Source organism: Mycteria americana, chromosome 5 (assembly GCF_035582795.1).
Source record: "Mycteria americana isolate JAX WOST 10 ecotype Jacksonville Zoo and Gardens chromosome 5, USCA_MyAme_1.0, whole genome shotgun sequence".
NCBI lineage: Eukaryota > Metazoa > Chordata > Aves > Ciconiiformes > Ciconiidae > Mycteria > Mycteria americana.
Window position 1 is genome coordinate 71,255,351 of NC_134369.1, and position 12,586 is coordinate 71,267,936.

The 12,586-nt window shown below is 55.7% G+C and overlaps 1 protein-coding gene across 6 annotated transcripts in view; it reads left to right on the forward strand.

Moving 5' to 3' along the window:
- The window catches only part of TRIM9 (tripartite motif containing 9), a 70,652-nt gene that overhangs the window by 55,603 nt on the left and 2,463 nt on the right, over window positions 1-12,586 (forward strand). For 2 of the 6 annotated variants that reach the window (XM_075503952.1, XM_075503953.1), the window contains exons 7-9: window positions 253-391; window positions 10,272-10,575; window positions 11,370-11,532. In XM_075503952.1, coding sequence (XP_075360067.1) covers window positions 253-391; window positions 10,272-10,575; window positions 11,370-11,532 — 606 coding nt within the window. Of the gene's footprint in view, window positions 1-252; window positions 392-5,528; window positions 6,042-8,462; window positions 8,505-9,222; window positions 9,247-10,271; window positions 10,576-11,369; window positions 11,533-12,586 lie in introns of those variants that run through there. The other 4 variants (XM_075503955.1, XM_075503957.1, XM_075503956.1 and 1 more) reach the window with 4 other exon arrangements.

The window sequence follows — 12,586 nt, forward strand, 5'->3', positions numbered from 1 at the left end:
GCTGGGATCGGTGCCTTATGACTTGGTCGTATATGAATCGCGTATCCTTCCCCTACAGAAACTGGGTTTATGGCGCAGTATTGTCAAGGAACAAATCATAGGGCCGTTATGCTCTGCTTTAGCGATATCCAGTGCTTATAGGTCTGCCCCAGATAGCAGAGCGTGGCTGAACCCTGTGCGTCACGACCGCCGGGAGCTGTTCTCCCACCCTGGGACTCTGTGGTCTGGGCGCTGATTGTGCTTGCTTTGCAGGAGGTGTACGTGGGCAAGGAGACCATGTGCACAGTGGACGGGCTTCACTTCAACAGCACGTACAGCGCACGTGTCAAAGCCTTCAACAAAACAGGAGTCAGCCCGTACAGCAAGACCCTGGTCCTCCAGACATCTGAGGGTAAGGCATTGCAACAGCTCCAGCCCAACGCGCTCGGACACTGCTCACACGCACGCCCGGGGCCCGGCCAGCCCACCCAAGCTTAGCATTGCGATACAGGGAACCGCTCCGCTGGTCCTCCAGTACCTCAGCAATCATTGCAGGAAAGCCAGCACTGACGGGAAGGGGAAAGGTTATGTCAGGAGCCTTGAACAGTGCCAGAATTTCTCTCTCACCCCTTTCCTTTGCAGAAGATGTTCTTTGGGGAGGTCCAGTGAGAGGCATCCTGCAGAGAGGTATTTAAAATTTGGTTGCAGCAGGGTTTGTATTACACAAAGGGAAGCCTAGATGTTTTCATTAGTTCCATTTAAAACAAAACGACACTGGCGGCATTGCTCCTGAGACACTATAGGCTATGTATGGCTGCACAACGCCATAACCGCACGATGTCTCCTCCAGCCCCTGGCAGTGCACGACAGAGAGCAGAGGGACCGTGGAGCCACACGGGTGTCCTTGCCGACCCACGGGGTGTACACCAGCCATGCCAGCGTCGTCTGCATCGTCCCCGCACCGGCAGGCACTCAGTTAGAATATTAAACACTCCCTTGCAGGTTGCAGAGGAGTCTCTCTGCCTGACTTTAAGTATATTTGTCACACCAGGCACTTAATCTGTCCTGGAAAATTGGCTTGCTTCTGACATGCAGGTGGAGAGTCGTAAGGCTAGCTCCGAGAAACGAGGTGGGAGTCAGAAGCAGCGGGCGATGCGGCCGTGAAGGAAGGACTCGGCACCCATCAGCAGGTCTGCCGCCCCATAGCCTTGCTGCCAGGCGAGAAACCCCTCCTTGGGAGTTTTCCACGCTCGGTGGAATCCCTTTTCCTTACTCCCAGACTAAAATCTGTCTTTTCCAAGCCATGTGAAGATTTGTTTCGCAGCAGCATTGCCAGACCTGGCTAGCAGCTGGCTCGAGAGCCGCAGCGTGTTCCTGCAGCCCCAGGTGCTGCCGGCAGACACAGCATGGGGTCAGAAGGGAACACACGCAGCTCGTGGGGCTGCTGGTGGGGCAGAAGGAAGGTGAGATCCTTCTCGCCACAGAGCACCTCTGGTGACTTTGAGCAAGGAGAAGGGGGTTCTGCTGAAAACTGGTTTACAGATAGAAGCAGAGCAAGGCTACGCAGAGGGTTTTCACTTGCTTGCCTGCACTCATCTGCAGGAGATAACTGTTCCAGCTCAGAAAGAGCGTGTGCCAGGTTTGAATGCGTGGGCAGGACAGGTCGGCGAGGAATGGGACTCGCATGTGGCAGAGGTAGGAGTGGAGAGCAAACCGGTGACAAACCCTTCTCATATGAGAGGCAGAAAACTCAAATCACAGGCTACGAAGGCCTTGGCACGTCCGTCTGAGAGCTGTGTGCGTGTTTGCAAAGCTGGACACCAGCGTCAAGGAAGCTGCAGCGTTCCTCTGGAGATCCAGGGACAGGACAACCCGATCCAGCCCCACGCTGGGGTGGCCAGGACTGCTCCCAAAGCCTGAAGGTCAACAGTTCTCACTGACTTCACTACCCAGCTTCACCAGCCTTTGCAGGAGACAGCAGAGCTTCTGCTTCTCATCACATTTGTGTCCCATAAGACCCATTTGAGACAGTTTCCTCACCAAAACCAGCTGGGCATTAAGTCGTCCCAGCCAGGAGTTTGCAGGGTCCCCACTATGATCTTTCCAGCTTTGCTTTCCGCTCAAAGGTGTGTTCACTGTCGAGCCGAGCTCGCCCATTGCGCAGCTCCAAAACACAAAGGAACCTGGGAGAAAATAGCTGGTCATGGTCCCGGCAGGCCAGGCTGTGCCTGGGGCTGGTGCCTTGGTCTGGGCCAGCAAACAGACGATTCGCTTTTCTGAGCATCGGATGAAAGTTTGCTGCATTCAGCCTTTTCGCTGGATGGGCTTTTTTGCATTTGGTATTCCAGCACAAAAGAAAGAGGGAGAAAAAGTCAAATGGGCCTGGAGCGTTTTCTGCTCTTAGAGGCCGTCTGAGCTTTTTGGACTCAAAGTGAAATAAATTACATCTGTGTGCAGCTTCTGGATATCCGACTTGTTGAATAGAGCTGCCTCGCACATCGCAGCTCTTGGTTAGGCTTTTATTTCTGGCCTTTACAGCAGCATCAGGCCTTTAAGTGCTATTTTGTCTGAAGTAGGCTTAGCTTTCCCCTTCAGGCATGCTCTGCAGCTTGCTGCAAAGTGCTCGTGCAGGAAGAGGGGACAAAAGAAGAGACGGGCTCAATACGAAGAGGACATCTCTCTGAACACGGCTGTCCTGCTGTAGGTGGTTATGAGAAGTTCTGCTTAGAGGGTGTTGTTTAAAAGCTGGCTTCTAGTCCTAGCACACAAGATCTTCATCCACAGCCTGTGGAAGTTAACTGAAGTCTTTCTTCTGCCCTCGGCGAGCAGTGAAATGGGCTGTAGAGGCTAGCGAGGAGTGAAACGTCTTGCAGGGTCTCAGCTTCTGAAGAGAACAAGGATGAGAAGAGGGTAAAATTGTGTCTGGGCCTCTGCAGGCATGCCTCTGTGGTCCTGTCCTGAACAGCCGAGGTGAGCCAGCCAGCACCGACGGGAATGTCCCACGGGAAGTCAGCACACGCGCAAGCCTACAGCAAGGTGGTGTGGCACGTCTTCTCCTGCTCATCCCAAAGGAACTACCTTTTCCAGCTGAGGAAGTTGCAGTTCACTCTTTAAAGCTGCTGCTTGGTGCCACCAGCAGCACAAGGTGGCTCCTGGCTGGGAGAAGGTCTGTGCCCCAGAGCCCTTCCCACGTGCTGGGCCCTCTGGGGCTTGCCAGGGATGAAGATCCTCATCATCAGCACAGCCAAATGGCAGCAAGGGCTGCCATGGTCCTTACCTCGAACTGTGTCCTCTCTTTACCTGATGTCGGGCTGTTTCACAGCAGCCCTAGGAGTATCTCTTGCCCTGTCATGTCTTAGCCAGTGTGCTCCCAGGCTCCAAGGCACTGCGATGTGGGGCCTGGCTTAACCTCTCTGTTTCTTCAGCACCTGCGTGAAGTTCAGCTGTAGGCTTGGAAATCAATCTGGAAGAAAGTTGGCAAGGTGACCTTGTCCTTGGGCACAGACATCTTACAAAGCCTGGCCAGCGGCAGCACCGCTCGGCTGCCCTCGCCCCCGGGAGACCTCGGGTCTCCCCCCAGCCTCCTCTTCCCTGGGCTGGGCAGCCCCAGCTCTCTTGGTCTTTCCTCATCCAGATCTTCCAACCTCTGGCCAGTCTCCTGCTGACTTAGGGACCCAGTCTGTTTTCCTCCCAGCAGTTTCCCATTTTCAACCTACCCACAGGTTCCTTGATGCATTCCTGGCTGCGGCAAGAGCAGCCTCTGAAGAGGCCTTGCAGAAGCCCCTGGCTCTGGTCTGCTGGTCGTGGTGGGATGCAAACGGCCGCTCCCAGGAACAGGCACCTAACGCATGGTGGCAAGGAACAGAGGAGGAGACCTCCCAGTTGCAGTGGGTTTAGAGTCTGCAGGTTGGCTGGCTGTTGGGCTGCTTTTCTCTGCAAGGATTTCTGAGATGGCTTCTGAGTCCCTCCAGTGTTGTTTCTTTCCATGGGCTGCCCCGCAAGCTGGGTGACGGGATGAAGGACCAACTCGCTCCGGGTGGAGATGGAGAGGAGAAGCTCGGCAGTGCTGGAGGGGACTGTCCCTGCCTGCTCCCAGGCCCAGATCTGCTCTCCTGGCTGGTGCAGAGGACAGCACCGGCCAAAACCTCCTGCCAAAACCTTCTGCTCTGTTCTCACCCTTTCCCAGGTCTCTGACTGCCCACCCCTCGGCCCTTCCACTGGGCTGCTTCATGCCTTCGTGCCCTCGGCCACGCTCTCCTGGGCACGTGCCACCTGTGCTGCCTGCGGCCCTGCGCCGAGAGCCAGTGCAGGGGAAGAGCCGTGTCTCCGCTCGCCCTCCTCAGCCTCCCTGAGTCTCCAGTTTTAGGCATGGCTGTAGAGTTTCAAGGCAAGCCTGCTTTTGGCTTCTCGTATCTTTGGTGAGACGCAAGCCTAGGAGCAGAGGGTCAGGGAAGGACACCTGGCTTGTCACACCCTGTGCCCTGCTGTCCCCTCTCCCGGGTTCCCAAACTTGGCCGACTCTGCCAACACCACGAGCAGCCGCTCCCGCCGGCCTCTGCCACCCACCTGAGCTGGGGATGTGGCAAAGGGGCTCGGCACCACCCAAGAGAGCCCTTCCCCAGCCTAGTCAAGCACCAGAAGCTTTCCTCTTCTTTCAAGCCCAGTTCCTCATCTGGGGCCCACCTTTAAGTTCCTTACCAGCCATGGAGTGACCCTCAGCAGCAACCAGGGCTTTTTAACCGGCAGCTTTTGGAAAGGGGTGAACAGCGCAAGGGGAGATACGCTGCAAGGAGCTATAGGAACATAAGGTGCTAGTTAGGGAGAGCCACGAGCCCGGCTGCTCTTGGTAGTAGTTCCTCTCACTCTCGGTAGATGTTAGAGGGCACGTCCCTCCCTAACCTCGAGCTCCGTTTATTGACCTGTTGTGCAATAATTTATTTAACCCGTGTCTGAACCCACTGACGCTCTTTGCTTCCACAGCCTCGCGCAGCAGCAAGTTGCAGAAGTTACAGTCCACTGTGCAAAGAAACGCTGCCTTTTATCTGTTTTAACGTGATTTCCAGCTCAATCCGTATTTACAGCTGAGACAGGAAGGCTGGGGATACAGTGTCCAGGAGTTTATCTGATTTGAATGCATGGAGGATGGTGGACCCTACATTTTCATGTTAACATATCCCTTGACAAAGCTAGGGAAGAAATTGCAGGAGGTGACCGTTTGTGGTAGCGGGGAGCGGAAACCGATGACCCGAGAAAATTCCCTCTACTCTGACCTTTTGCTGTGAATCACCTGAGTTAAATTCTTACTGTAAGGCTCAGATGTGTTTTGACAGGTACAAAGGGATACCAAGAACACAACATCCCGAACAACCTTTGAGTAAGGTGGGTGCTTGGTGGTACTTAGGGTGATATAGCTTAGTACAGCCCTGCAAAATGCCTTTCAGCGTTACCAGCCCACTAGCTTTTATGCCAGTAATTGTTGTGCACAAAAAGGTATGAGATTTATTGAAGAACGATGGGAAGGGTGCATGGTAACTTGTGAATTTTTTTAGGTGCGTTACTGTGAAGAGGTGCAGGACTCACTTTAAAGAAAAGCGTATTGAATTTGTCATGATGACATGGGAACATTGTGGAAGATGAAAATATCTTTATTGCCGATACTGTCAGAGGCAAGGCTTTGCTGAAGGGTCTCGCTGGGTTGCACAGCACCAGACATTTCTGCTCCGTGCACCGTACGCACGCTCGCTGCAGGAAAGCAGGGTCCGTGCGTGCCGAAGCGTCTGTGCTCTGGTCCGAGGTCTGGTCTTGGGCGATGGAGTGACACTATCCAGCAGACCCGATTTCTGATCTCTAGTTTGCATTGATCTTACGTTTAGACACGCAGTCAGAAGAACAGACCCTCCCTTTTCCAGTGCCTTTGGAAAGATCGCAGCTTCGTAGAATGAGTCCTTTCTCCTCCACCCTTAACCTACAACCCAGCTTTCCGGGGAGATCCTACTTTGAGCTAAGATCTTCGGCCCACCAGCTGAGCTTGCATTCTTCTTTACAGTCCCTGAATTCAGCCGGTGAGCTGAGTGCCTCTGGCATTTCCTCTTGGTCTGTGCTTCTGGGCATCTCCAAAGTATTTGTTTGTTTTGTTCCGTTGTGTTTGTTTTTCCCATGACATGCGGATGGCAGGGGGAACTCCTTCTGTTTGTCAGTGGCCTGCTCCTGCCGCGGAGGGACGTTCAGTGGCATAGTTCTCGTGGTGTTGTTCATCTGTACGTACCAGCATGGGCAGTTTTGGGCGTGGGGTGAGAGAGCAGCACAGTAACTCCTCACGTGGGTGCTGTTCTTGGCAGGGCCGGCATGGCTGAACCATTTCGCACAGCCAGCCGGCAGAGCAGGTCCCTCATCTCTAGTTTGTATTGATCTCGTGTCTAGGGACAGTCGGAAGAACAGACCCTCCCTGGGAGAAACCTGTGGGGACGTCTCGATGGTTTGCTTGCCCTATACACCCAGAAAACGCAGCCTCTGCTGTGAGATTTGTGCTGTGAAATTAGTTTGCTCGATTAAATCTAGACCGCTCTTAAGAAAGAAGCGAGTCTAGATGCAAGCGAGGTCTAGCTAAGGCCAGCTCACAGACCCCTTGCAGTCTGGCTTCTTAAGACCCTGAAGGTGTGGGCTTTCGTCCGCTCAGCTTTGAGCACTGGGCTAGGCTTTTGCAAAACCAGACGTGATCGTATCGAAGTCTCGTTTTCTGCAGAGCAGAGGAAACCACTCCCGTGAAACCTTGCTCGTCTGGCAGCACCCACAAGCGCTTTGCTTGCCCCCTTGCGCCCGGTCCTCGGGGGCTGCGGTGGGACGTAGGCAGTACAGGCAGAATGAGTGACGGTGCCGGGCAGCCAACGAAGGAGCCGCAGGCACAGTGCATCTCAGAGCTGTTTTCTAACCAGTCGTTGCACATCTTCCTTTGCTAAAGATCCTGGGCCCTGATTCTTCCGCCGCTCTGGATTTACACCGCTCCATGGGCTCCAATGGAGTAATTCACGGCTTTCTCTGGTGTAAGCCCAGGAAGAATGGGGGCCCCCGATTGTTTGATTTCCATCCCATAACCCGGAATGAGGAATGCTGCAGCATGACCCTTGCCAGAATAACCGGGGGCCCTGCAACTTTCTTTTCTTTGTGCTTTTTATGTTTTTTTTCTCATCGTACTGCTGTGCGCTAATGGCTTGAACTCTGTTTTGTTACGGACGTTTCTTACTCTGTGTCCAGTGTACCGAGATCCACTGCGATGGCCATGAGCAATACTTGTGTGTGCGGTACGGACCTCTGCAGCCGCGGTCTGGGGTGGTGGGGCAGGGCAAAACGGGGTCCGGAATGTGCCCATGTGTCCGTGCTCTTTCGCACTCAGGTGTATTTGTACCGCAGCGATGCACAGAGACCTTGAAAACCACTCTTTGAGTAGGAGCACGGGGCGCGATTCATTAAAACAGCCTCGGGAGGTGCTGCTTGGCACTCGCCACGGAGCGCGACCGCGGCCAGATGCTTTCCCACCATCACGCACGTCAGCAGGGTGAAAAGCCTCCTTCCTTGCCAGAGGAGAGGTGAAAACCAGTCACAGAGCAAGACAGGGTTTTCCTTAAAAATCCAGCACCCGTCACGAATGCCCTCCCGTGCAGCGCCAACACGGGGCTTCGTGTTGCCCTCTCCTCCTGGCGAGGACAAGCTCCTGGATCAGGACAAGCTCCTGGATCAGGACAAGCTCCTGGATCAGTCCCGGGCTGCAGTCGGGCTCCCAGGAGGTGTTTGCAGCCAGCGGTCAGGCACAGCCCAGTCACAGGAGGAGGAAGGGCCCCCCAACACATCCTGCCCGTGCAGCTGCAATCGAAGCTACGGCCCGGTGCCCTTTGGGTGCGAGTGGGGGTCTGAGGCCAGGCACCTGCCCCCGGGGACCCCCTGTCCTGCTCCACTCCTGCCCAGACCACAGACGCAGCCGGGGAGGCAACCTGGGCGAGCCCGGTGGCCACTATTCACTGGACGCACCAGCGGCTGCTCTCCTTTCATCAGTCCCTGTCCTCCAAGGAGTGGGGTTTTTTTTTTTCAGTGATTCAACTGAGGGTCAATCTAGAGAATACTTAGCAAGCGGCCAAGATATTCTGCCAAGGCTAAAATTTCCTGCTCCTTTTCTGGAGGAAAGGCCCACGATTTGGCATCCCGAGCAGGTAGCAGTCAGACTTGATGCTCTCGAAGGCTGTGATGGGATCTGGCAATGAAAGAGCAGATACTCCCCGCTTCCCAGAGGTGAGACTCACCAAAACGGCCCACAGTCTGCACTCAAACTCGCGGGTCCTGTTTGCGACCCCTCTCCATGCTCTCTGGCTTTTAATGAATCAGGCCTCCCGCGGCTGGCTGGCTGCTTAGTTAAAGGTTAAAAGCTCATGAGTGTTTTTCAGGCGGTTGTTGTTTCTTAGCTGTGATGTGTGAAATGTAGTATCTCTTTATAGGATGCAATTTTGAGACACAAGGAACGCCTTACTCTCAATTAGGCAAGTATATTTATTACGATTAACTGGCACCTACTCCACGTTGCTCCTCCTTTTTCCTTTTTTTTTTTTTTAAATCTTGACCTTCTCTTTGGCGAGCGAGCAGCATTTCTTGCGCGTACCCTGCTTGCAGGGCGCTCGCGGATGTCATGGCAGTAGGCAAATTTGGAGGAGGAATGGTCATTGCCACGTGACGTAAAGGCATTTTAAGTTTTCCCCATATGGTTTTAAAGAGAAGCCTGGCGTCAGCGCTCTGGAAATGGCCCTGTCATTAAGAACTGATCCTGCTGCTCAAACCAATACGTATTCCAGTTCATTAAGGGCTCTTGAACACGGGCCAAGCGCCAAGGGGGTGATTAGCCCCTCTGCAGCTAATTGGAGCGAGCGCTCGCTGTCGCTGGGCGCCCGGCCCACGCAGACTGCGTCCCCCCGGGGCAGCGGGGCTCGGCAGCCTGCAGGGTCAGGCCCGTTCATTCCCCCGCAGAAGGAGCCCCGTGCCCAGCCCGGTGGGATTCCCTCGCCCGCCGTGCCGGCCAGCCTACGGCCGCTGGCAGCCCGAGCCCGTCCTCGCTCCGTCTCTCCCCACCTTTATGCAAAACGCTGAAAGGTCCGTGCGCTCGCTGGAGAAGCAGGCAAGCAGAAATTGTTTCTCGTTCCTTTCTTTACCCACCTTTACGTGCTGTTTTCTCTCCTGCATGCCTTTCCTTGGGAATGACCACAGTTGACATTAAAAAAATGGTGGCAGGTACGGAATCACCTCCGTCAAGTCGCGCAACTGGGGCACCCGCGTGCATGTGAGCTGTCTTGTGAAACGATCCAATAAATCAATGAATAAATCTCACCAGAGTGTTTTATTTTTCAAGCCGTATTTACTCCTGCAGGCGTGAGAGTGTTTTGTGGATGTGTCAGTTCACGTTTCAGTGACCGCTGGAGAAAACCACCTGGGGAACCGGGCTGGTGGCTTGTGAAACCCCGTGCCTCTGTCTTGTCGAGGACGTGACGCTGTATCTGTCAGATTTGCAGTATCCGAGTCCCGTGCATTTAAACCAGCAGCCGTACCGAGTCGTGGAGGTTTTTGGGCATTTCCAGCCTTCCCACGAGCTAGCTCTTGCGTTACATGTGGCTGGTTGCTCTGCAGGGAGCTTTCTCGGTGTGATGTAGCATCTCTGTCAACGTAGACCTTCTGTGTACGTGCTTTTGGTTCCCAGGACTGCCAGCCCTCAAATACTCACACAGAGTTTATCTGCTGATCCTCAGTCCCCTTCCCACGCTGGGCCTGACCCTGCAAAGCGTTGCTTGCATGAGCAACCCTTAGTCGGAAGAGTAAGTTACGTTAGCTAGAGCCTGGAGACCTGGCCAGGATCGCACGTCTCCTTCCGCTAGGGCCAAATTTTAGGAGATCGTGAAGATCCTGCGGGCTCACGAGCCGAGACAGTGGGAGGGGATGGAGACAGACAGGCACCGGGGACAAACTCCTCTGAGTCCCAGCCATAAAACCTCAGCCACGCTGGCAGGCTGCAGCTGCGCAAGCCCAAAGCATCCCTCCGTGACGGCAGGTGCCCTCCGTGAGCCAGCAGCCCCCTCCGCTGCGCAGCTCCCTGCCTGCTCCTCGCTGCCGCGTCGCGGGCGGCCGCCCGAGCCCCCGCCGTGCCTTCGCGCTCCGTGTCGGCCCTGCATGCAGCATGCGCTGTTTCGTGTCCGCTCCACGTGGCTCGGTCGCTGACGGCCGTGCTGCCGCCGGACTAACCTGATGTTGTTTGTGTGTTCCAGTTGCTTGGTTTTCTTTCGATCCTGCCTCTGCCCATGCTGACATCATCTTTTCTAATGACAACCTGACTGTCACCTGCAACAGCTATGATGACAGGGTTGTGCTGGGGAAAACGGGCTTTTCCAAAGGGCTCCATTACTGGGAGCTGTCAATCGATCGTTACGATAACCACCCTGACCCGGCCTTTGGCGTGGCACGCATTGATGTCCTGAAGGATGCCATGCTGGGCAAGGACGACAAGGCCTGGGCCATGTACGTGGACAATAACCGGAGCTGGTTCATGCACAACAATTCGCACACCAACAGGTACGTGGTCTGGAACAGGGTCTTCCTCCCAGAGACCACAGCCCAATCTCAGCCCGAGTAAGAGCCCGTGGCTTTTTCGGTGGCACCTACAGGCGCCCACAGGAAGGGTGACATCGCTCCTAATCGCCTCTGTTGGAGGTTGCGTCCTTGCCCCAAGCGAAGGACAGTCCCTGCCTCCCTGGTTCTGCCTTGCTCCCATATTCCGTCCCTGCCGACTGCGACTCTTTCCGTGCTGACTCTTCCCCCGAGCATGCACGGCATCGCTCCTGTGTAGGACCCCCTTCCCGTTAACACCCAGAGCCTTGCAACCCGTGCAACAAGAAAACAGCGTTTGCCTTTCTCCCTGTGCTGCAGCTATTGCTCACTTTCCCCGTGGGACAGCGGGGCTGGGGGCTTTGAAGCTTGCGGTAGCTTGGGGAGAGCCTGGTGTCACCTTCCTGCAGCCTCAAGAGCCGTGTTCCCTGCCGGGTCAGGTTTTGAAGTGGACCCTGCAGCTTTGCTCCCCAGGTCCACTTGCTTTCCCCCGTGGCTGCGTTGCTGTGGCTGCTCTGGTAGGTAGCTTTGCCCTCAGGGACATCACGGCGAGCGGAGAGCACCTCTGCGGGAGGCTCGAGGAAGAGGTGCCCAGGGACTTGCGAGCGTGGCTGGGATGGGTGCGGGTCATGGCCTGGCTCCTGGGCGAGCTGTGAAGTTCAGCATCGTCAGCCATTGAGGTCCATAGCCTGGACCCCGAGCCGGGAGCACAAGGGACGTTAAGCCACAGAGATGCTCTGATCTTCTTCTCGCCCCCGCAGAACCGAGGGTGGGATAACGAAAGGCGCCACGGTGGGAGTGCTGCTGGATTTGACCAGGAGGACCTTGACGTTCTCCATCAATGAAGACCAGCAAGGGCCTGTCGCCTTTGAGAACCTGGAGGGCCTCTTCTTCCCCGCGGTCAGCCTCAACAGGAACGTGCAGGTACGTGCTTTGACCGTGCTCTCTGGTGCACCACGGCAGCATACCCTGCGGCCGAGCTTGCTGGCAGACCCTCTAATGCTGCTGTCACCGCGGTGTGCGCTGATGCTCGGCGGCATGGGGACTTTGCGGAGCGGGGAGGGCTCTTGTGCAACAGGGGCAGCTTGGAAAGAGCTCAACTTAAACCCGAAACCAGCTGCGAGTCTTTCAAATCAGGACAGGCCTTCCTGCAGCCGCAGCTGCTGCCTCCGGCTCCCTGCTCCGGGTTTCTCCATCAGGGCTGATGAAGCACCAAGGTTCTCCAGCCCTCCCTGATCGATGGGGTTCGACAAGTCCGTTTCGTGATACTACCCCACAAGAGCCTCACCAGCTCTTGCAGCTCTCCCAGGGCCCAGATAGGAGCATTACCAGGGACAAGGGCACCTTTTAAAGCCTATTTTCCTCTGGGGAGTTTCCAACCCCTCTTCTCTCCCTCTCTCCCAAGCTCTCAGCTCTCCTGAACACCACCAAGCAGTGGCTCCCTGGGCCTATCCGGTATTTTTGTCTTTCCTTTTTCTCCTCGCTGATCGCATCCCTGCTATCATCTCCCCCAGTGAGTCTTTCCGCAGTCACTAAGCCTGGCTTTGGCACATCCACTCTACCACCGCTTGCACCTCCAGCACCGCACAAGTGCCCAGGCACAGCCTAGGACACGTTGCACGTAACGGACGACCTCAGGGCGTCGAGCGTTTCGGCACGGTCTTCTGCGGCGGATGTCAAAGGCATCACCTCTGTGCAAGGGCGGCGGCACCAAGCGGCCCCTGTAAATTCGGGATCCGTGGATTAGGGCATGGCTCTCTTTTGTCCATCAGGGCACAGGGTGTACCGCGCCGTCACCAAGGCCCCGACAGTTTTCCAGCAGCGCTGGAGGTTGGTCAGTGCCATCCCAAACCCTGGGAGCGTCCCTACCGGAGCGTCCCACCCCAAGGCAGGCAGAGGGGTCTGCCCGGCTTGGAGAAGGGCTGGCAAACGGGCGACGTGCCGGGGCTGTGCCGGCGTTTAATTAGGAAACACTAAA